Source organism: Dermacentor variabilis, chromosome 4 (genome assembly GCF_050947875.1).
Source record: "Dermacentor variabilis isolate Ectoservices chromosome 4, ASM5094787v1, whole genome shotgun sequence".
NCBI classification, from domain to species: domain Eukaryota; kingdom Metazoa; phylum Arthropoda; class Arachnida; order Ixodida; family Ixodidae; genus Dermacentor; species Dermacentor variabilis.
Genome location: NC_134571.1, coordinates 163768833 through 163793632, shown reverse-complemented (window position 1 = coordinate 163793632; position 24800 = coordinate 163768833). Strand labels below are relative to the sequence as shown.

General features: G+C 47.0%; 1 protein-coding gene across 1 annotated transcript in view; it reads left to right on the top strand.

Annotated features, from left to right (window-relative positions):
* The window catches only part of LOC142578036 (uncharacterized), a 50706-nt gene that overhangs the window by 11411 nt on the left and 14495 nt on the right, over positions 1-24800 (top strand). The window contains exon 5 of the mRNA XM_075687458.1: positions 5210-5407. Within this exon, the coding sequence (XP_075543573.1) occupies positions 5210-5407 (198 nt within the window). The remainder of the gene's footprint in view (positions 1-5209; positions 5408-24800) is intronic.

Sequence of the window (24800 nt, the reverse complement as noted above, 5' to 3'; positions counted from 1 at the left end):
CATGAAATAGCTTACAGAATCATAGCAGCATGCATAGCAGCAAGCAGCACTCGATCCTTAAGCTAACCAAAGCGGCAATTCGGCAGTTCTATTCGTTGTATTTCTTGAGGACTATCCGGCTCGGTCACAATACACACACACTCAATATCACCCATGATGAGCATGAATAACCGCAGTTACGTGAATATGATATTGAGCACATACGAAGAGCAGGAGACAAAGTGACCGAACATTTTTCTCAGGCATGCGCCATGCTCTCAGAGCTCACCTCAGAAGGAATGTGTCTTTTGACAGACCTCAAACACGGCTTCCGCATAATCAGTCGAACGTTCATAGTCGCAACCAATGATGTTAAAGAAACGCTGCTGGAATAGAACCTCCCGTAAATTGTTGGCAGGAAAGGTGAAGGCAATGCTTGCCCCGCTTTCACCTGAAATAGAACCTTGTCGAGTGATATCCGCTTACCGATTTAGTGATATTTGTGTTTTATTGTAATGTTAGGTTAATTAGAAAATAAAATGTGGTTGTTCCAAATGAAAAATGTAATTTCTTCTGTCGATTGATTACGTTCTCCCCAATACAATATGCCCGGATATTCAAGTTTCACACTAAGATCAGTAATACAGAGATACATGTAAATGAGTAGCTGTTTGGTAAAATAAATCATGAATTGTTGAGCAGGTTGATTAACTCATGGGAAGTGTGCGAAAATCGCTTCATCATTCTTATCGGTTATTTGTAGTTTTAGCATGCCCTTTCTGTGCGGCTTCACTTTCGGGAAGCAGTTTCCACTCGAGCGGTTTTTCTTTAACCTCCTTGGTCCCAATGTTGCCAAGCCAAAGTTTTGTATTTCGCCATGTTGTAATTTGGTAAGGAAGATAAATTACTGAAAACACATTCCCGTCTTGAAAGATCACGTTTTTCAAGCACATTTAGGAATGGTCTCGATTTCAGGCGCTTCTTTTGGTCGGTGCATTTCTCTCGAGTCGAGGGCGCATTTTCAATGCATTTCCCGGCGAAGCAAACGTGGGGTATTGTCCGTAGAAAAGAACGGCGCCTTCAGGGAAGGAAGGCTCCTCACCTCAACATGGCTCAGCTAGGAAAAAAGCGTTGAGTAATGGTGTGCTTGATGATATGGGGGTTGGTATTCAACTGCAGAGATTTTGGGGAGCATGCCAGTGTTTAGACGCAACCATTGTGAGCAGGAAACCTGATAAACTACACGCTACATATGCGAAGCGATATAAATCATACAGCGTCTAGACATGAGTTTAAGCTTTAGTTGACATGTGTTCTTTGGAGACGGAACTTCATGTCCTGTGTGCTAAAATGTGGGCAGGTGCTGCATATACTGAATGTGGAGTGTTCTCCAGGTGCTTTTGCTGATCTTCTTATGCTGTTCTTCGCTTTTTATCATCAAATCAAATAACTGTACTTATAGTTGTCGGCTCATCAGCGATATTAATCAGTTGTTGAATGCTAGTGGCATGCATTTTACATTCTCGTGTCTTCATCTTTCTAGTGCTACTGCCTTGGTTCGTTAAGCGGTTATTTAGATAAGAGAGAAATGTTGCTCTTATGCAACGGATGTCAAATTTTAAATAAATAAATCAAATATCAAGAAGCATCGATAAGAGGTTAAAAAGAAAGGACAGCTGCTAAATACAAAGTGAAGTTTATTACATGCCTGTATAAAAAAAAAGAAAACAACAAAGTAACGTCAGGCTAGTGCAAGTTTCTGCACGAACAAAGTGATCTGAAGAGCAAAATTTCGGATTTTGTAAAGCAGATTTCTTTTATTGTTCAATAAATTCCATTACTTCTTTTGTTCTCGACAGAGTGCTAGTAGTTTTCTTATTACTACTCAGCTGTTTTTGCAAGGTTTAACAATTATTGCCGAGCTTATACTTGAAAAAGAGAGAGAGAGTGAGAGACAGAGAGGATGAACTTTAATTCTGAGCAAGCGCAGTGTGCGCCCTAGGTGGGGGCCTCCTTATTCCAGGTAGCGGTGTGCCATAGGGACCTCCCGTGCCCGTTTGATCAGGCTGCGCTTGGACTGCTTGTACGGAGCTAAATACTTCTCGGTCATTGATCTTCGATCCGGCTACTGGCAGGTCTCAGTTGAAGCAATGTACCGCGAGAAGACAGCCTTCATCACACCGGATGGCTTATGTAAGTTCAAAGTAATGCCCTTTGGCCTATGCAATGCTCCTGCGACATTTGAACGTATGATGGACTGTCTTCTGCCAGGCTACACATCGACAACTTGTCTCTGTTACCTTGACGACGTTTTTGTTTTTTTTTCACACGTTCATCAGCCACCTTACCCGACTCGCTGCCATTCTTGTGGTCTTCCGAAAAGCCGGCTTCCAACTGAATTCCATGAAGTGTCAATGCGGGCGATGTCAGATTAGCGTGTTGGGACACCTCGTTGACGCATCCGGTGCCAAACCAGATCCGGAAAAAAGTTTACGCCGTACGCAGTTTCCTTGTGCCACTTTCTGCTTCTGACGTGCTGCTTCGTCGCCCTGTGTTCTTACTTTCGCCGTTACGTCAAAAAACATCACCGACATTGCACGATATTTGACAGATCTTCTAAAGAAGAGCACACCGTTTTCATCTCGCCCTGAGGAAGCTCACGATTCCGTGGCTCTGATCAGATTTCTGACTACCCTTACCATACTTGACGACTTTGATCCATCTGCGCCGACCGAAGTCCACACTGACTCAAGCGGCCTCATCGGTGCTGTTTTCGCCCAACAACAGAATGGTACGGAGTGCGTCATAGCTTACGCCAGCCGCCTGCTGTCACCTGCCGAGGGAAATTACACCATCACCAAGCGGGAGTGCTTTGGTTTTGTTCGGGCTGTCTCCAAGTTCCGGCCATATTTATACGGCCGCATGTTTTTTATCGGTAAAAACAACGACGCACTCTGCTGGCTGTCTTCCCAACGGGACCCGACAGCACGGCTTGGTCGCTGGACTTTGCGTCTCCAGGAATTTTCATTTATTGTCAACTATAAGTCTGGACGTCTGCACAAGGCCGCTTACTGCCTGCCTCGCCACCCCGTGGATCCGCCCGATCCTGCTGCGCATGACCCGGTGACCTGCGTGATGGCTTTGAGTGACATGACCGACATGTGCGCTGACCAATAACGCGACCCATCCTTACAGTCCATCTTCGCCGGAGTGCAATCTGGCAGCACTGAAGGCACGTCCCGTATGTTCGGGCTGCGCGACGGCATCCTGTACCACCGCAATACCAAGGCTGACGGTCTGCGTTGCTCCTTGTCCTTCCTCGTCATCAACGATCTCTCGTTCTCGAACAACATCACGATGCACCGACGGCGCGACACCTACCAGTTTTGCGTACATACGACCGCATGCGACCCCGATTCTCCTGGCCGGGTCTCTACAGCTCTGTGCATCGTTATGCCGCAACTTTCGAATTGTGTCATCGCCGGAAGAAACCTCCCCAGCTACCTGTCAGACGACTCTTTTCAATTGAAGTTCTCTCTGAACCGTCCTTTCGCGTAGGCTTTGGCCCGCTTGGCCCTTTTTCGATGACGAATAGAGATAATAAGTGGTTCGCCGTCGCTATTGGATACGCGACAAGGGACAAATGAAAGGCGTTGCCGACAAGTTGCGCAACAGACGCCGCCGATTTTCTCCTCCACGATGTCATTCTCCACCGCGGCGCACCTCGAATGTTACTTACAGACCGCGGCCGCTCGTTCTTGTCTCGAGTTATCGACGATCTTCTCCGCTCTTGTGCCAGTGAGCACAAGCTGTCCGCCGCCTATCGCCCACGAGCGAACGGTCTTACGGAACGTCTCAACGGAATAATCACATGCGTGCTGTCGATGTCAACCTGCAACGATCACCGCCACTGGGACGCCACGCTGGCCACGCGACGTTCGCGTACAACTCATCCCGAGATAGCACCGCAGGACACTCACCCTTTTCTCTTTCGTATGGTCGTGACCCCACATTGCCGTTTGACAACATCCTCCCTTCTATTCCACGTTTTGCAACTCAGTACGCTCGTGAAGCAATCGATTGCGCTCACATCGCACGTCAAGTCGCCCGATCTCGTTTATTAGCCCCGAGCATGTACAAAAAGAGCACTATGACCGGTGGTATCGCGATGTTGTGTTCACGCCCGGTGCATTGGTGCTCCTTTGGTCACCATGTCATCGGGCTGGCCTCTTCCAGAAACTTCTCTCTCGCTAAACTGGGCCTTATGAAGTCCTACGTCAAGTTAAAGGCGTAAATTAGGAGATTTTGCTGCTACAGGTTGATGCATCCTCAAGTCCGATGCCTGTTGACGCCATGCACGTTTCGCGGCTGGAGCCATACTTCGCTCGAAATTATTCGCCTACCATGCGCCGAGACGGCGCTTCACCACCCGAGACTCCTGTTACGGAAGGATGGAAGAAGAGAGAGAAAGAAGATAGGAGACGCTGGCTGCTGCATGTTGTTGGTGGTCATCCATCTTAACTATTCTGACTTATTTTGTATAGATATTGTAAATAAACTCTTTCTTTACTCCCACCATGCTCGTAACAATATAAACATTTCATCAGATTACACCGTAGAACAGCAAGAAAGTAAATAAAACTTTACGAGTGGCAATTCGCCGTAAATCAATTATTTAACCGCTTGCTGAAGCTTCGTTTTTCACTTACATACGAGTCAGTGGATGTGAATTTTTTATCTGCGACGCTTTCTTACTGAAGAACCCGCATAATTTTTTTGCAACTTGAGGTTAGAGCCGTGCGTGGACGATGCCTTCCCGTTGTATAAAATATTCGTGGATATTGAAAAAATCACTTCTTTTCATATTGCGTGTGCCGACAATGTACAATGCATCATATTTTCATTTTATCGCATAGAAGCTGCGTGGTGTACTGGAGTTATTCTGAACACGATGATGAATTTGTTCACCCGATATTGCCCACTTCCTATGCAGGTGCGCGTGCTTGATGGAAAATCAAGCTGTCTTTTATAATTCATTTTCTTAATGTTTTTGAGTTCGTTTCAGCATTATTTACTTGTTAGCAGAGCTTAGATCAAAAGGCGAATTTTCTTGTGTGAGGCTCAAAAACTATAATGCGCACTTTCAACTTTGCAGACTTTGACATGCAAAAGCATAATAAAACCATCCCTACGCTGACATCGAATCACAAGAATATTTCTGATTCCACAGGAACTTCTGCGATGACGCCTTCTGGAGCTGAAGCAACGCCTCTCCAGAGCACACTTGAGCCTCCGATTTCAGTTGCGACACCAGCGGCACCAGTACTCACGCCACCACCAACAATGAGCATGCTATCGACAATTATAGAAATCACCAGCAGAGCCATTGCCAGCAGCCCCACACCATCAACAACTTCCACTACAACTCGTAAGTTGTTCTTCCCCAAATTATCCTGCGCAGAGGCTACTTTTTGGCATCGAGTGCATTTTCAAGAGCCCTAGACAAGGGAAGGCCAAAGAAATCAAATTTTTTGCTCAGATGCTAAAACATTACATAATTCCTTCGCCGATGAATATATTAGCTTTTATCATGTGCAGTCCATCTGCAGGACGAAAGCCTCGCTCCACTATCTCCGACAGCGCTAATGGAGAAATAACGAATCAGAGAGATTCCACATTCTCTACCACTCCGAGCTTATTGCAGAACGTAGAATCGTTAGCTAAGGTACAGGGCCATGACTATAGGCTATTGAGGTCTAGGATGGTTATCAAGTTGGAAAAAAGGGCAAAGTTAGTTAAGAATGTGTCCAACATAGACGAAGTAAGGATAAAATCCGACGACTTGAGGCTGGAGCATACAAGTATGCAGCTTTAGAGGTGAAACATGAATATAACTTCGAGGTAGTAAGACAAACCATTACTTTTCTCAATTCCGAATCAGTAATGCAAATGAGGAAATAAGGCACCAACGCAACTTGTTGGTAGCCTATCGCAAGTAACGAAGGACCTATTCAAGAAACGACAAAGCCTAAAAGTGTATAACATTCGAGGTAACATATAAATTGCTCAAATGTGAGCACTCACAATGAAGAGAGTCAGCGATATTGGAAATTATCATGTAGAAAAGATTGACGAAGCAGTAGAAAACGTTTTAGCATAAAATCAGCGAGATAAATCCTGTTATGGGAGAACGCTACATGTACGGCTTCAAAGACAAGCAGGGTAATTCTATTAATATTTTCGATGGTATAATAAAAGCTGCAAAATAATTTTTAAAGGCCTCCAAGTTAACCAGAGCAACCAATAAACCTTAATGGAATGTTGTGCTGAACAAGATAGAGAGGCTACTTCTATAACAGGCGATGAAGTTTAAGGGAAATAAAATGCAGGATGTGTCCCCAAGGAAAGCGGCTGGAGGAAATGAAATAACTGTCAGTTTAATGAAAGATGGAGGAAATACGCTAGAAAATATTTCGCTCCTTTTTTGTTTTCGGCCGGGGGTCAAGTGCAAGTCATCAATCAGGAAATTCAGAAATCTGCGGTGTACAATCAGCCTATCTATACGGTTGTAGAAGGCATCTGATTCAGTGGAAGTGCCAGCATTTATGGAAATATTTCGTAATCAAGGAGTGACAAAACCAGACGCGAATATCTCAGAAAATATATACAGTGCTATCGCAGCAACCTTCTTTCTCAAATAGAAAAGTGAAAAAAAAGTGTCTGTCAAGAAAGTGGTCAAATAAGAACCCACTCTTTCAAATGCTAATCACTGAGTACTTGGATGAAGTATTCAACCTATTAGACTGGAATGTCAGAGGAATGAGGAATAACGGAGAATGTCTGAACAACCTTCGGTTTGCAGATGACATTGACCGGTTCTTTATTGAGGACCTTAACCAAGAAAGCGTAAGACCATTTTTAAGAATAAATGCTGAAGACAAGGATTGTGTTTAGTAGACATGACAATTGCTCACGGGGGAAGAAAAGAAAATTTACAAGAGAATATAAATACGGTGGTATTTATTACAGCTGTCATTACCGCATTCTGAATGGGATCTTGCGACTGTCGTATCAAAAAAGTCCACAAATATTGCATTCTGCTGGTGTTATTATATGGCTGAAAACTTCTATGGCGAAAAACTTTCGTCGGAAAATTTTGCATATTCCATAACAATACCTAACTTTCTGCGCCATTGACGCCACTTCCTTTCCATTGGAATCCATTTTATCACTGTAATGGTCCGTCGGTTATCGGGACTAAGCATTACATGGCCGTGCCAGGCTGCACTTTTGCTCCTAAAGTAAATTGGAATATTAGCTATCCCTGTTTGCTCTCTGATCTACACAACTTTTTCTGTCTCCTAAAGTGACGCCTGACATTTTTCTTTTCGTTGCTCCTTGAATTCAATGGTCTAGAGCATAAGAAGCTCGAGAGCAATTTTGCGACCTTATAAAGAACAATGAAACGAAAATTGTTTGGCGTAAAATTAAGAGACAGGAAGAGAACAGTGTAGAAAAGAGAGAAAATGGGGTTGGTCCATATTCTAATCGACATTAAGAGAAAGAAAATGGAGCATGGGAGGCGATGTTACTGGTAGGTCCGATAACCGAGAGACCATTAGAAATACAGAATGGCTGCCATGGGAGGGAAGCGCCGTTGTGCACGTAGAAAAGTGGGTGGCGTGAGGAAATTGTAAAATTTAGAGGCGTAACTTGGTATCATCTAGCGCATAACACAGGGGTCTTGTGCACAAATACGCAAAAGCTCGACCACCCGCCCCCTCCTTGTCACGCATACCTTGCTCCTTCAAGGTTTAGCCATAGAATAAAGAACCAACTTAGAGAAGGGAAACTGTACCTTCCGCCGTGGTTCGAAAATAACCAGCGGCAGCGCATGGAACTTCCTTCGGCGGACGCCAGATGACGTTGCTCAATCCGGAAGCGGAAGTGCAAATTTTTTTTTAGAGCAAAATTCAATATGGCCGTTTTTAGCCGGTCGCGTACGCCGGTACGCACCGTGCTTGCCCTGAAGGCTATGCGGCATGCCTCAGTGCCTTCGCTGCCGCGTAGCTGGTGCGTTCTAATTGCCAAGAGCCTCTACTGACGCCCATACAAACAAGCCACAAGTGAGTGAACAGAACGCGGGACTTTATTGGCAGAAGACAAGCAGTGTACATTCTCGTGCAATAGCAGAAATAAAATTTGCATGTCGAGATACGCTGGAATCATTGACGCGAGCTCGTATACGGCTCACCGTCGTCGTCGCACGTGGTGGTCAGGTTAACGAGCAACAACCAGCAGCGGAAACATATTGGACAGGGTGTGCCACTTGTTTGCAGAGACAGTCGCCGTTAAAAATGCCCAAATTGCATTGCGAAGCAATCGGGAGACGCAGGCATCTGCTGCCGCAGCCTACACAGCGACATGGGCTACCCCAGATTTTAGCCGTTCACTCCTTTCCAACCTGCACGTTTCTTTTCTTTCGGGGGCCGCTAATGTGTGGCTCACACTTGGTGTCTCACATTGTCTCACTATGGACAAGTCGCTTTCGTGGGCATCGCCTCCATCAGCTACTTTGCGGGCCCTTCCAACCATCTGGCTATCAACTTCATACGCATCGGACAATGTAAGCACGTATGCTCGTCTCCGTTCATGCTTAATCGCGGCCGAGAAAGGCCAGAGGCACAATTTGCCCATTGCTGCAGCAGGAATGCGCGAACGGGGAGCACGAATCACGGTGCATGAAAATTGGGAGTCTATGTCGCTGTGCAGGCTGCAGGAGCGAATGCTTACTTCGAGAGACTGCTTCCCAGTGCAACCGACCAGGCCGCAATATTCTAAATATATAACACTGCGACCGTAGCCAAGTGACATAACAGCAAAATTAACAGCAATCAATCACCACATAAGGTTCAGACAATACATTATACATTGGCTACAAACCATATGGCAACAGTGAGCATTCACATACACGGGTCTCTTACGGTACATTCAGCCGCCTACCTACAGGCGTAATGCTTGCCTTCGTCACACGTGGTGGTCTAGTAACGAGCAACAACCAGCAGCAGAAACAGATTGGACAGAGTGTCCCACCTGTTTGCAGCGACAGTCGCTGTTAAAGATAAGCAACTTGCAGTGCGAAGGAATCGGGTGACGCCGGCATCTGCTGCCGCAGCCTATACAGCGACATGGACTACCCATAATTTTAGCATTGACTCCTTTCCAACCTGCACGTTTCTTTTCTTTCGGAGGCTGCTAATGCATGGCTCACACTTGGTGTCCCACATTGTCTCAATACGGACAAGTCGCTTTCGTGGGCCCCACCTTCATCAGCCACTTTTGCGGGCCTTTCCACCCAACTTCACACACGTCCGACCATGTAAGCACGTATGCTGGTCTCCGTTCATGCCTAATCACAGCCGAGAAAGGCCAGAGGCACAATTTGCCCATGGCTGCAGCAGGAAAGGGTGAACGGGGAGCAGGAATCACGGTGTGCGGAAATTGGGAGTCTATGTCGCTGTGCAGACTGCAGGATCAAATTCTTGCTTCGAGAGGCTGCTTCCCAGTGCAACCGACCAGGCCGCAATATTCGAAAAACATAACACTGCGACCATAACCAAGTGACATAATAGCAAAATTAAACAGCAATCAGTCACCGCATGAGGTTCAGACAATACATTATACATTGGCGACGAACCATATGGCAACAGTGAGCATTCACATACACGGGTCTCTTAGGGTACATTGAGCTGCCTACCTACAGGCGTAGTGCCTGCCTTCGTCGCACGTGGTGGTCTACTAACGAGCAACAACCAGCAGCAGAAACAGATTGGACAGAGTGTCCCACCTGTTTGTGGCGACAGTCGCTGTTAAAGATGAGCAACTTGCAGTGCAAAGCAATCGGGTGACGCAGGCATCCGCTGCCGCTGCCCACACAGCGACATGGACTACCCATCATTTTAGCATTGACTTCTTTCCAGCCTGCATGTTTCTTTTCTTTTGGAGGCCGCTAATGTGTGGCTCACACTTGGCGTCCCACATTGTCTCAATATGGACAAGTCGCTTTCGTGGGCATCACCTTCATCAGGCACTTTTGCGGGCCTTTCCACCCAACTTCATACACGTCCAACCATGTAAGCACTTATGCTGGTCTCCGTTCATGCCTAATCGCGGCCGAGAAAGGCCAGAGGCACAATTTGCCCATGGCTGCATCAGGAAAGGGTGAACGGGGAGCACGAATCACGGTGTGCGTAAATTGGGAGTCTATGTCGCTGTGCAGACTGCAGGATCAAATGCTTACTACGAGAGGCTGCTTCCCAGTGCAACCGACCAGGCCGCAATATTCGAAAAACATAAAACTGCAACCGTAACCAAGTGACATAACAGCAAAATTAAACAGCAATCAGTCACCGCATGTGGTTCAGACAATACATTATAAATTGGCTACGAACCATCTTACAGGCATAATGCTTGCCTTTGTCACATGTGGTGGTCTGGTAACGAGCGACAACCTGCGGTACAAACAGATTGGACAGAGCCTCGCACCTGTTTGAACCAACAGTTGCCGTTGAAGATGAGCAACTTCTATTTCGAAGCAATCAGGTGACGCAGGCATCTGCTGCCGCAACCAACACAGCGACATCGACTACCCGGCATTTTAGCGTTAACTCCTTTCCAACCTGCACATTTATTTTCTTCCGGGGGCCGCTATGTGTGGCTCACACTTTGTGTCCCACTTTGTCGCAATGTGGATAAGTCGCTTTTGTGGGCATCACCTTCGGCAGCCATTCTTGCGGGCCTTTCCACCCATACGGCTATCAACTTCATACACTTCGAACCATGTAAGCACATATGCTGGTCTCCGTTTTGAGCAAATCATGGCCGAGGTAGGCCACAAGCACAATTTGCCCATGGCTGCAGCAGGCCAGAACGAACGGGGCGCACCAGTTACGGTGTGTTTATACTGGGAGTCTATGTCGCTTTGCGGACTGCAGGAGCAAATGCTTACCTCGAGGGACTGCTTACCAATGCAACTGACCAGGCCCCCACATCTGAGAAACGTAACACAGTTTCCACAACCAAGTGTGGCAGCAAAACCACATTCTGCAATCAATCACTTCAGTGTAGCTTGCACAAAGACCCAGGCTATCAAGGAAGAGGAGCAATCATCAACGAGACTAGGAATATGGAAAATGAGAAAGCTTGCATTCAAGAGAGAAGCCACTCTGCTCTGCAAGCATTGAAGGCTAAAAACATCAAGAAAAGTAAAATGGTGCATAGCACATGTGCATAGGTTAATGCAAGACGCACGCCGATGCTGCATCAGCTATTTCAGGAGAGTAATTGCGCATGACAACATACACTAGAAGATACTGCTACAGATATGTTAGGCTGCTAGACAGTGACAGGTATTAAGTATCAGCGAAGAATCGGTTGACCTTTATATTTGGATGAGGATGAATGACCTCTAACAAAAATGGACAATGAGAAAGCTTGCATTTATAGAAGAAAAATTACACTTTGCACAAACGGAATTAACATGGCTAGGAAGCTGATTAAGGGCAAACTGATGGAACTTGATCTTTTGGCCAGCGTCGTCCGTGCTTGGTCAGATGTTGCAGGTGCATCTGAAGACGAAGAATTTCTAGAAAGTCCTTTTTGAGTTACCTGGATTACTCAGCCAAATGTCCGTGCTGGTGGAATGGTGGCTGAAGCTCTTTTCAGTCTTGACACAGTCCTCTGCAGGCTTGATATCTCATTCATATTCTTCTGCATGTGCTTCTTTGTTCTTGGTGTAAAAGCCTTGCAAATTCGGCTCCAGCCCCTTCCTGTTGGCGCAGATAGGAGCTCCTGTGATGACCAAGATGTGCTTGGCATAGACTCTGTTGGGGCAAAACGGTGACACATGAGATACAGCACAGATTAGCCAAATTTATGTGTGTTTTATATGTTCGAACCAATTATAGTGAACCATAAATATGAACAAACATTCATATCTGCTGCAAACAGCAAGCCATTACAGCATATATCAAACATATTTATTTCTGAACCATGTGTTGTTTACCTTGTAGTAGTAGCCAATGTCCACACAATGACCGTGTTGTAGCAGGCAGCAGCTTCTGTTTAGTGCGTGGAGTGTGTTGGCTTTATACTGGTGCCGTCCTCATTACTGCTTGTCTGGAACAGAAATTTTGACTGAATCAGAAATTGAAAAAGCAAAGTTTTGCAATATGAAATGCAAAAAGGTGTGACATATATGTTGTAATGATTTGCGACTACAGAACACATGCAAATGTACACTGTCTGCTATAGAGTGCTTAAGCAGCATGTTAAATAAATATTGCTATTGTCCATAAAATTGATGTCTGCCTAACTACAATGCATGTCAACAGCTCAAGTACTATTAAGATCACAAATAGAGAACATTTGTGGGTTCATTTATACACTAGAAGTGATCACACTGCTAGTTCCACAAGCAAATGCATGAAAGTCATGAAGCTATTAGAAGTGATGCATTATTTTAGCTATTAGACGTGATGCACCGCTTCACTACTGCAAAAATAAATGCCCTACGGTAAGCCAATCTGAACAGCAAGAACATTTGGAACCAACAAGTACGAAATATGGGTGAATTATCATGCTTGCAACTGTTTAATACATTAAATTCTGTACTTTCACTTCATTTTACCAAAGGATTATTCGGTTTTGTGGGCGAAAGACGTTGCCGGCGGACTCGAAAAAAAAGTTTAATATGTATATTGATAATACTACTCAGTCACCTACAACCACGGCTACAATAACATGAAAAATGAGACGCGCGTTCCGATATCGCTCTTTCTTTCCTGGTTGTGTGTGTAAACCAAACGACAGCCTCGCAAGTAAAGGTTTATTTTGCAAACAGCAACTGAGATCCTCACTGCCCATATGTAATGCAGGATCTAGTTCGTTAACTTGTGCCCGCCTGGAAGGTAATGAGACGGATATTATATAACGATTCAAGCAGCGGTGTTAAACGACTCACCGTTATTGCCGTTGTCAACCGCAGCAAAATCCAGCTCCCGTTTCGATGCAGACCTGTTCCGAATGGCTCACGACCGAAACCCATCTGCCGGGCTTACATGTCCGCTTGCAAACACGTAACTTCTCCCCAAGTTAAATAAGGCGAGACATCGAAGCGCAAGACACTAGTTTTAGAAACAAAGAAGCAACCAGTCTTGAGTGTACGAACGAATGAATCCATGCCGCCGTGCACTCAGAAATACAGGTAAAAATTTTAAATCCAGGCCAGAGGTCACGTGAAAGATCGATGATGCTGAACGCTATTTGCGTTTATAATGGCGAAGAAACAATAAACTTACTAACAAAGAGTACAATATCTAATTAGCAATGATAATTTTGCCCTGTTTTTATGTGAAAGAAAATGCTTCGGTAATTGTAAGAGAAAGTTTGTAAGATAAAATTGCGCTTATTACGACGCCTCTACCGGGAAATGTTGGAACTAACGAACGCATCCCGAAGTGATGCTACTACGTCGGCTTTGTTAGCAGCGGTGCGCGGTCGATTTTTTCGCCCTCTGTGGCCATTTGTTGAATTGAGAGTGTGCTACCCCTGGTTTAGCGTTGAGCTGGTTGGTGCTGCATTAACGGTACATTCCTGCACGACTGCTTAATTTGCAGCCCATAACAATGTGACTCTACTTATGTCGTGCCACTGTAACGCGATAAGTACGTCGCGTTGCTTCCCTACGTACTGCAGAGCGTGTGGTTTTGGATCCCACCAGCGACAGGTTATGTTTTAGAGGACGTGTAGATTTGTTTGCCATGACCATTCTTATATTTCCATTAAAATGAACAAATAGGTTACTCCATATTTCCCATTGCTTTTTCTACTGGTTACTTCAGATGGTTCTGGCTAACAAAAAGCTGGGCCGTTTGTTCTCCTCTCTGGTTTATTTATCGCTAACGGGAACAATTCGGCAGGTTTGATGTCTTCGAGTAGCATACAGGGGTGAATTGGGCAGTGCGCCCTCAAAAATATTGTTACGTGTGGGAAGACACAGATGAAAGAGGCTATATACAGGCTATTTACTCTGGAGCCAGACCGTCAGGCCGACACTCGCTCGCGCCAAGGGTAGAGACCCACTTCGTCGTCGTTCTCGCCACGGCTTATCCCTTGACCTTCGCTCGATGATATCGTAATCCTACCCCCCGGCGTCAAAAGCACCGGCACGGTGCTGTTAAATATCCAAGGTGCGTGGAGGGTTGTAGGGTTTGAGTCGGGCGACGTGGACAATGTCATTGGTTGTCACAGAGGAGGACGTTGTGGGCGTGGCTAGAAAGATTTCACAGGTGACAACGGTCACTTGGCGGAGCACGCGATATTGGCGTGTGTAGCAGGAAAGCAGTTTTTCCCACAGGCCAACTTTACGCGATGGTGACCAAAGCAACACGAGGGTGCGGGCACAAAATGGACATCACGGTGATGGAGGTTGTAGCGTTGCTTTTGTTTGCCTTGAGAGACATGTAGAGGAGGGCGCGCAAGTTGGCGAGCTTGGTCAGCATGGGCGATAGCATCACGGGCATAAGCGCTAGTTGAAGCTGTGGCGGACTTAAGCACAGTGTCCAGTGGTAGCGTCGGTTCATGGCCATACAAGAGATAAAAAGTCAAAATGCCAGCAGTTTCGAGAAGGGAAGAGTTGTGCGCCAAGGTAATGTAACGTATAGCCTGGTCACAGTCATGGTGGTCGTCTGAAACGTATTTGGATAGCATGTCTGTAAGAGTGAGGCCGTTCGTTTGGGGGTGGTAGGAGGTGGCAAATTTATGCTGTATTGAGCAGGCACGCATGATGTCGTCAATGACTTTGGCTAACAACGTGCGGCCATGGTCTGTTAGCAATTGACGCGGAGCACTATGAATCAAAATGATATCATGCACGAGGAAGTCCGCAACATCAGTTGCGCAACTGGTCGGAAGAGCGCGGGTTACGGCGTAGCGGGTCGTGTAGTCCGCCGCGAATGCAACCCACTTGTTTCCTGATGTAGATTCCGGAAATGGGCCGAGGAGGTCTAAGCCGACACGATGGAAGGGCTGCGAAGGGATGTGGAGTGGCTGCAGGTAACCAGCGGGGAGCTGCGAAGGCTTCTTGCATCGCTGGCAAAGTTCACAAGCAGCGACGTAACGTCGTACGGAATGGGCAAGGCCCGGCCAGAAAAAAACGGCGACGTACACGGTCATAGGTCAAGATACGCCGAGGTGTCCTGCCGTTGAGGCGTCGTGAAGCACTTCTAGAACGGTTGAGCGGAGGTGTTTAGGTAATTTCAAGTAGGAACTCAGAGCCGTCCGGAGGAAGGTTACGAAGGCACAGATTTCCGTCGCGGAGGACGAAGGGGCGTAGAGTGGCAGCGGCCGGAGTGTGTTCAAAACGGTCGATGAGTGCTCTGATGCAGGCGTCACGATGTTGCTCGTCGGCGAAATGAAGCAGCTGCGATACAGAGAATACGCAAGCAGCACTGGTAATATTAGAGAATTCAGGGTCGTCAATAGAGCAACGCGATAAGCTGTCAGCGTCTTGGTGCAGGCGACACCAAGGAATATCACAATTCTTGTAGCCTCAAAGCCCACCGACCAAGCCGGCCTGTAGTATCTTGGAGCGGCTGAGAGCTAGCAGAGAGCTTGATGGTTAGTGACTACGGAAAAAAGGACGACCGTAAAGGTAAGGACGGAACTTCGCAACCGCCCGGACTATATCTAGGCATTCTCGTTCCGTAATAGAAAAGTGGCGCTCCGATGGTGTGAGGAGGCGGCTCGCATAAGCAATAACGCAGTCATGGCCACGCTGATGCTGGGCTAAGACGGCACCTACTCCATGACCGCTGGCATCTGTACGCAATCCTATAGTGGCATCAGGGTAGAAGTGGGCGAGAATAGGCGGAAGAGTGACGAGACGAGAGATGGCGGCGGCTTCTGCAGTACCCCACGAGATTTGTGCGCTTTTCCTCAAAATATTAATGCGGGGTCAAGCAATTGCCGCAAAATCTTGAACAAAACGACGAAAGTACAAGCATAGCCGTCCAAACTTCGAACGTCTGCAGCTGTCTTCGGAACCGGAAAGTCTCGGACAGCGCGAGTTTTGCGGGGATCAGGCTGTACTCTGGAAGTTTCAACAAGGTGGCCCAGAACAGTAATTTGGCGGCGGCCGAAACGACACTTGGTCGAGTTAAGTTGCAGCTTCGCCTTTCGAAAGACATCAATTAATGCTGTTAGACGCTCAAGGTGGGTGCCGAGCGTGGGCGAGAAGACGATGACGTCGTCGAGGTAGCAGAGACATGTGGACCATTTGAAACCTCGGAGCAAGGAGTCCATCATGCGCTCAAAGGTGGCAGGGGCGTTGCATAATCCAAACGGCATTACTTTAATTTGGCATAGGCCATCAGGGGTAATGAACGCGGTTTTTTCTCTGTCCATATCGTCAACAGTAATTTGCCAGTATCCAGAACGAAGACCAATAGAAGGGAAATAGCTGAAACCGTGGAGGCACTGAAGGGCATCGTCTATACGTGGGAGGGCGTGGACATGCCTTTTAGTAATGTTGTTCAGATGGCGGTAGTCTACACAGAAGCGCCATTTGCCGTCCTTCTTTTTAACCAACGCCACAGGTGGCGACCAGGGACTCGATGAAGGCCCAATGATGTTTTTATCTAGCATTTGGTTCACTTCACTTTGAATTACGCGGCGTTCTGACGCAGAAACTCGATACGGTCGTCGGTGAATAGCAGTAGCATCGCCAGTAAGAATACGATGCTTCACCGCGAGCGTCTGGCCTAAAGAGCGGTCGTCGAAATCGAAAATATAGCGGTAGCACGCTAAAACTTCGTAAAGGCATTGAGCCTGCGCGGAAGACTGGTCCGTCGCAAGCATCTTCTGTATGTTGGGCTCGGCGGCCGAGGCTGGCACGATGGGCCTGTTGAGCTCGTAAGAAGCCTCGTTCGATAACGTTGTCAAATGATGGCCGCCGAGACAATCAACTTTAGCAAGGCTAATACTTTGTGGTATATTTTGCTTAGTCAATCCAAAGTTAATGATAGGCATGAAAGTGAGGTTCACAGTAATAGTAAGCCTACTGTGAGGCGCGGTAACGCCATACCGTAGTGGAATGTCGGGCAGAGGAGTGACGAGGTACTCGCCATCAGGGACTGGTGGGGAAGACAAGAGTTCAATATAGGCTATTGATTTTGCCGGTAGGCGAATAAAGTCGGTGGGGCGTAGGCGGCACTGGTATGCGTCAGAAGGTTCTGCGAGAATCGGCAGCTCAAGCCTAAGGGTACTGGCAGAGCGCTCAATGAGGGTAGAATGCGGGAAGAGAAAATCGAGGCCTAGAATGAGGTCGTTGGGGCAATGAGCAATCACGGTGAAGAGGACAGGAGCGTGGCGGCCGGCGATGCTAACACGTGCCGTACACATGCTGAAGATAGCTCAGCAGCGCCATCGGCAACCCGGACAACGCGTGCCGACGCTGGGGTGAGGAGCTTGTTCAGTCGTCGTCGGAAGACAGCACTCATAAATGAAAGATGTGCACCTGTATCGATGATTGCCGTGACAGGATAACCATCAACGTCGGCGTCAACAAGGTTTTGATGCGTATGTAACGTGAGCAGAGGATTTGAGGGCAGAGTGGAAAACCCAGCTTCACCTCCAGAAGCTGCAGTGCCTGGTTTTCCGGCTGGATCCGGGAGGCGATAGGTGACGGAGAGAAGCGACAGGGTTGGGGCGAACGAGATGATGGCGTCGAGGTGAGGGCGAGCGGCTGTACCGAAGGTTCGGGGCAGGAGCATCAGCGGCAATGGGTTCATGGCGGGTGGCATAGAGAGAAGGACCAAAAAATGAGCGGCGCTGTATGTCCGAGGAGGTGGTGGCCATCGGTTGCCGCAGTGATGAGGGACGTGGCCGATGACCTTTTATGAAAGCAAAGACTCCCCCAAAAAGACATGGTCAGCTATTAATGAAGTATTTCGACGAAACACCAATCAACCTTTAGAAGATGTATTCGCAAAACATTTCAGCAACCTTACGTCAGCCGTTCAAGGATTTAATTCTCTTTTTCTATAGTGTCTTCACATCTTCAGCCTTTTGCTCCAGATGCGTGTAGCGCTGTTCCTAATACTGTACGATCGGCATTCTTGCCACCGGTTAGGCAGAAGACTTGCACAGCAACTTATTTAGCTTTAGACCTAAGAAACCACCTGGTATAGACGGTATTTCCATACATGATCTTCAACGTAATTTTTCTGTGCTTGAATCCGTCCTTCTTTTCATTATTAATGGGTATATGGATCATTGCGTTATTCCTGACGATTTAAAAGTGGCTGTGGTTAAGCCGCTCTATAAGAGTGGTTCTCATAGCAAAGTAGAGAACTACAGACCGATTTCCATTCTGCCTGCAATCAGTCAAATAATTGAAAAACACCTGCTCGTAACGATGGCCAATTTCCTGAATAAAAATAATGTTCTGTCACAAGCACAGTTTGGTTTCATCCAGGGAAAAAGCACTATTTCACTACTAGAAGAATTTACGGACGCTATCTATTCAGCTTTTGATAATAATGAATTCGTATGTGCGCTTTTTTAGATGCAAGTAAGGCTTTCAATTCCGTTCTTCACACATTACTTCTTGATAGGCTAGAAAGAATTGGCTTCAGGGGCCCATTTATAAAGTTATTGTTTAGTTATTTTAGCAATCACTCTCAGGTGGTGCGCATAGGTTACTATTCCAGTACAAAAATAATGTTAAAATCGCGTGTTCCCCAGGGGTCTGTTTTGTCTCCACTTTTATTTAACCTATACGTCAATGATTTGCCTCAGTTTGTATCAAAATGCCGCATATTCCTGTACGCAGACGACACTGTGCTTCTATCAACTCATGCATCATTTAATACATGCGTTTATAACCTTCAAGCAGAGGCCACGTCTGTAATAGATTGGTGTACAAGTAACGGAATTGGAATTAATAGACAAAAGACAAAACTAGTTTGCTTTCATAATCCCCATAAAAAAATTGATCGTCCTGTGACATTTTTTGTTCACGACTCTAATTGTATAAACTGAATATGCATATCATTAGAGTTCGCAACTAATGTAAACTATTTAGGCATCATGTTTGATTCTCATATGACATAGAACACTCATTTTACAGATATTAGCAAAAAGGTACGTTCAGTATCCTGTCTTCTGTATAACTGTACATACCTGTTCCCGTTTTGGGTCCGGAAAGTCATTGTTGACGCACTTGTGTGCAGCTATCTTACATACGGAATTACCATATTTTATCACTGTTCATTTACATGGCGCGCAAAATTGAATTCTATTCAGAAATCTCTTCTTCGCAACGTTGCATACAATGAGAGCATTCCTCCTAACAATAATCTATTTATCCTTTTTGCAGTTGCCCTCATTTGAAGCATTATTTTTTCAAACTGCGGTGATAAAACATTTTTGGAACAGTGATTTTCTTTTTGCGTTGATTCCTGCCAGACCACTGAGACATCATAATATGTTTACTACCCCGCGGTGTTATACCCGTTTTGGTCGTTATACCAGAAAATATTGTGTTCCTAACGTTTTTAATTCTTTACCCACTGAACTGTACTCTATCTCATCAAAACAGACACTCAAACCCTACCTCAAAACTAATTATTCTTCTGTTTAGTTATCATTCATTAGAGCCCGTCCTACAGTTTCGATTAGTTTCGTTTGGTCTAGATTGGTGTGTATCCTTGTCATTGTCACTTTGTATGTTTTCTAGCTTGCGTTTGCTCGTAGCTAACGTTTTGTTTGTGGTACTTTGCTTTTGTGTTGTAGCCTCCTTTTTCGTTGTAGTTTGCTTTTTGTTGTAAATTGCTTCAGTTTATAGCTTGCTAACCTTGTTTTATATTTATTTTTTTGAGTACTTGTCGCTGACTGCCGAGTACAGCCCGACAAGCCTCAATGGCTTGGGATGACCGGTTTTTTGAATGTGTAATATTTTCATGAAATAAAGGATATTATTATTATATTTATATTAATATTATTATAAATTGGGAAGGGCCCATTTCCCCCCGGCTCACTCCTCGCTGAGTATACTGCAAGCGACGCGTGGCGCATCTTACAAACAGGTACATATCCGAACCTGGTGGCCTAACACCGCTACTACCCGGACCTTTACAGGGATAGACGTAGATTCTGTCAAGAAAGGGTGGACCTACAACATATAATTTGAGCTTGTCCTCGGAGACCCACAGAGAATAAAATAAACCAAACCAGAGAGCAGTGGGAGACCGGGTTGCTCACCTGTGAACCGGAGGACCAACTCAAGGAAATCCAGCAGGCCGAAGATGCCACCAGGGTCTAAAGGCTCGAGGCCGTCATCTAGGTTGAGAGGCCTAGGCCTCAAACCTGCTATGCACAAATAAAGTTTATTCCTCCTCCTCCACCTTGTCAGCTTCTGACTGGAAGCTAACTATTATCATTAAAAAGCAATAGGTACAATAAGTTCATGTTACCGGTGCTGACATATGGGGCAGAAACTTGGACACTGACACAGCTTGAGAACAAGTTAAGGACCGGGCAAAGAGCGATGAAACGAAGAGTGCTACGCATAGCGGTTCTACAGAAAGTTAGCGGAGGTAGCAGAGCATGCGATCTTGAACAGGGTTTCCGGGTACATAGAGCGCAGAAACCTCTTCCCACATAATATTGTTGGTTTTCGGCCTGGCCTATCGACGCAGGAGCTTACGCTTATGCTAAGGAAGCAAATCTTTGATAGCGGCACCCGGGACGTGAGAGGGATTCTCGCCCTGGATCGCACTAAGGCGTTTGACACAGTGTTTCATAGATACATTCTGCGAGCCACGGCCGGCATAGGCCTGGGAGTCAAATTCCAGGCCTTTGTCAGGTCGTTTCTCATGAATAGAACTGCTACTATTCAGGTGGCGCAGATTCGGTCGAGCGTGTACGGATTGGGAGCTCGGGGTACCCCTCAGGGACCAGTCATCTCGCCACTGCTCTTGAATATAGTCATGAAGGGTCTATCAGATAGGCGGGGCTGCCTCCAGGGCATAGGTCACGCACTTTACGCAGATGACATCACTATCTGGTGCCCAGGGGGCTCCCTAGCTGAAATGGAGCGAACTCTACAAGTGGCCTTGGACGAGACGGAGTCTTACCTCGCGGATACGGGTCTCAAGCTGTCTACGAGTAAATCGGAGCTGTTGCTTTACAGACCCGCAAGGCAAGGGGTTCGGGGTCTGACACCCCTCAACCAGCTACCCGTGGCATTATACGCGAATAATGGGCAGAAAATTCCTAGAGTCGACTCAGTAAAGATCCTAGGCCTGCTCATAGACGCGAGGGGCTGTAATGCCAAAGCAATTACCCACGTTACAGCATAAACGGATAATATGTTGCGGCTAATTGCTAAGGTGTGCAACCGAAAGAAGGGGTAGGTGAAGACAACCTCCTTCGGATGTACAACGCGTTCCTCATGAGCCATATTAACCATGCGGCGTCAGCTCTAGTGTGGACAAAAACGGAAAAGACCAAATTACACTCATGCGCAAGAGCATCAAGAAAGTGCTAGGCTTGCCTATTGCCACGAGCTCCGACAGGCTAGATCAACTCGGTAAGCACAATAGCATAGACGAGATCATAGAGGCACAGGTCACTGCCCAGGTGGTTAGGCTATCGTCGACCCAAGCTGGCAGGCAAATTCTCGACGAGATTGGCATGGCTCCTAGGATAATGGAGGACCGGCGTATAACATTGACACGAGAAACGAGGGCGACCTACCTGGTGAGGCCCTTCCCGCGGAACGAACATCCGCAGCATAACGAGGGTAGGCGTAAAGCCCGTGCACGAGCCATATTGAAGAAAGTTAGAGATGACAGAGACTCCGCGGTCTTTGTTGATGCGGCGCACTACGGGAACAGGAGAGTGTTCGCGTTGTCGGTTGTAGACGGGCGGGAGGTGCTTCAGTCCTCGGCCTCGGTCAGAGCGGCCACCGCGAGTATAGCAGAGCAAACTGCGGTTGCGCTGGCATTGTGTGACCCAGAGCGTTCCTACATTTACACCGACTCGAGAGACGCAATCAGAGCTTTCGAGTCGGTTAACCTCGCACCAGAAGCCGCCTCTATTTTAGAGAAAAGGGTTTGCCCCGGTTTTCATTATATCACGTGGTTCCCGGCACACATTGGGACGAAAGTTCTTGAGGGATTCGCAAACCTCGACGAGCTTGCCCACGATTGTGGGCAAGCTCGTTGCTCACGCGCAAACTCACGGCAAGCTCGGCAAACTCACGCGCCGCGACGGTCTGGAGGCTCCGGAGGGGCAGGAAGGGATTCAGCAGAACGATCGACTCCTCACATTTAATGAAATTGCTAAACATTACCAACTTGGTCGGAGAATTTATCCTCTGCCTCACCCGAACAATACAAAGGGAAAGAAAACGAGCTGCTGAACAGGCCAATCACAAAAGAAGAGGTGTACGCGGCCATAAGAAGCGTAAAAAAGAATACAGCAGCGGGCGTGGACAAAATCAGAAATTCACTTATTCGAAACCGTGGAAGAATACGTCGGGGAAAGAGGCCTTGAGTGCTCCACGGAGAAATCCGAGCTTCTGAGAATTAAACGGGGCAAGAAAAGCACAGAAAGCCTTAACATATGGCTAAAGGGGCAGCCGATACCCGAAAGCCAACAAATCAGGATCCTTGGAATGTGGGTGCAATCCAACCAGCGCTGCACCCACACGCTGAAAACACTCAAGCAGTCAACAACCCAAATAGCACGCATGATCACGCGGGTGTCACAAAAGAGATATGGGATGCAAGAAGGAGACACACTTAAGCTGGTTGGCAACCTGGTGGTCAGCAGGGTCGCATACTCACTCCCGTACTTCAACTGCACCAAACAGGAAATACAAGAAGCGGACACAATTTACGCAAAGCGTACAAAACAGCACTTCACCTGCCGAACAATACATCGACAGAGAAACTAATGGCACTTGGTTTAAGCAACACCTTCGAAGAATTAAAAGAAGCCCAAAGTATCGCACAGATCATGAGACTCCAGCAGACCAAAACGGGAAGGGAACTGCTAATAAGGCTAGGCTTCGCGGAATCAATCAAAGAAACCCAAAGAACGGAGGCGATTCCTGATGAATATCGGAAAACATACACTGTTAGCCCCCTACCCAAAACATGGACCCAAACCTCCACACGGCGCGAAGGGACGCAAGGGCGAAATACGTCGAAAAGTACCTGGCCACAAAAAACACAACAGTATACACAGATGCTGCAGTATACGCCAAGCAAAGAGGCAGAAACATAGTAAAGACAGCTGCGATAGTAATAAGCCAGGACTACAAAGAGATCAGCAGCGCGTCAATGAAGGACTGCTCGGTAACGGAAGCTGAGGAAATAGCCGTAGCTCTAGCGGCAGTGGAGGGCTACCGATCCGAAAGGTCTTTAACAATACTCACCGACTCGCAAACTACGTGTCGGAATTACATGAACGGCAGAATAGGACGCAGAGCGCTTCACATCATCCGCTCCTGCAGGGCTAACAACAAAGTCAGGCATACAATTTTCTGGGCACCGGGACACGCTGGAATAGAAGGGAACCTAAGGGCGGACAAGGCAGCTCGAGAGCACACAAACCGAGCGGCCACAAGCACCGACCCTGAGGAACCCATACCAGTCAACCCAAGCTACTCAGACATTTTGAATTACTATAAGGGGATCCGAATCAAATACCCTCCACCCCACAACAGCCTAAATCAGCATGAAGCAACCTCTTGGAGGAGGCTGCAGACAGGAACATATCCAAACCTAAACACACTAAGCAAGATGTTTCCCACCCCGTATAGAGACATTTGCCCCTGGTACGGCGCCAAGCCCACCTTATATCACATTACGTGGGAATGCGTTCAGAATCAACAATTCCTTCAAATAAAAGACCCGAGTGTGGAGCAGTGGGAGAGGGTGCTCTCCAGCAGCGACCCGAAAGTCCAGCATGGACTAGTAAGGCACGCTCGCCGAGTAACCACCCTCAGTGGTGCCCTGGAATAGGGGCGTCGACCCTGCGCAGATGGGGAAGAAGACCGTGAAGACGGCCGACCGCATCTGCCACCGCTAATTTCTAACCAATTAGAGCAAATAAAGTTTTTCCTCCTCCTCACCCGAAGCTCAGTAAAGGTCAGTCAGCTACACTTAGATTGCTGCAGACGGGCTCTTTCCCGTCGCGGGGATTCCTCAGTAGGATGTACTCGGATGTGGACCTTAGTTGTCCCGACTGCACTGAAACCTTTTGCTCCATGGCTCATATGCTCTGGCGATGTCCCGCGTTGCCCAACGACTTCCTCTCCAGCGAACCCGAATGGGAGGAGGCCTGCAGAAGCACGGTACTCCGAAAGCAAGCCCAGGCTATCCAGAGGGCCCAGGCGTTCTGTCCTTTACGTGGGCGCGGCCAGCGTCTACAATGGCCTCCCGTTAGGAGGTTCTGACAGTAGCTCCTCAGGATTAAATAAAGTTCGTTGTCTGTCCGTCTGTCTGTCTGTATGTCTGTCCTACTCCTGGGTTACGAGACATATAATTCACAAGAAAAGAAATCTTAAGAGTTTGAGACGCCCAGGAAGGCCTCGAGACTCCGCTGTTACCGCGCTAAGTGCACTTGAAGCTAAAGTTAAACAAGCTAAAGACGATTTCTTCACTATCACCTTAGGCAATTTTCTCAAGGAAGCACCTGGCAAATCCAGTAGTGTGTCATTAATGATCAACGGCTCAGTAGTCTTGGAT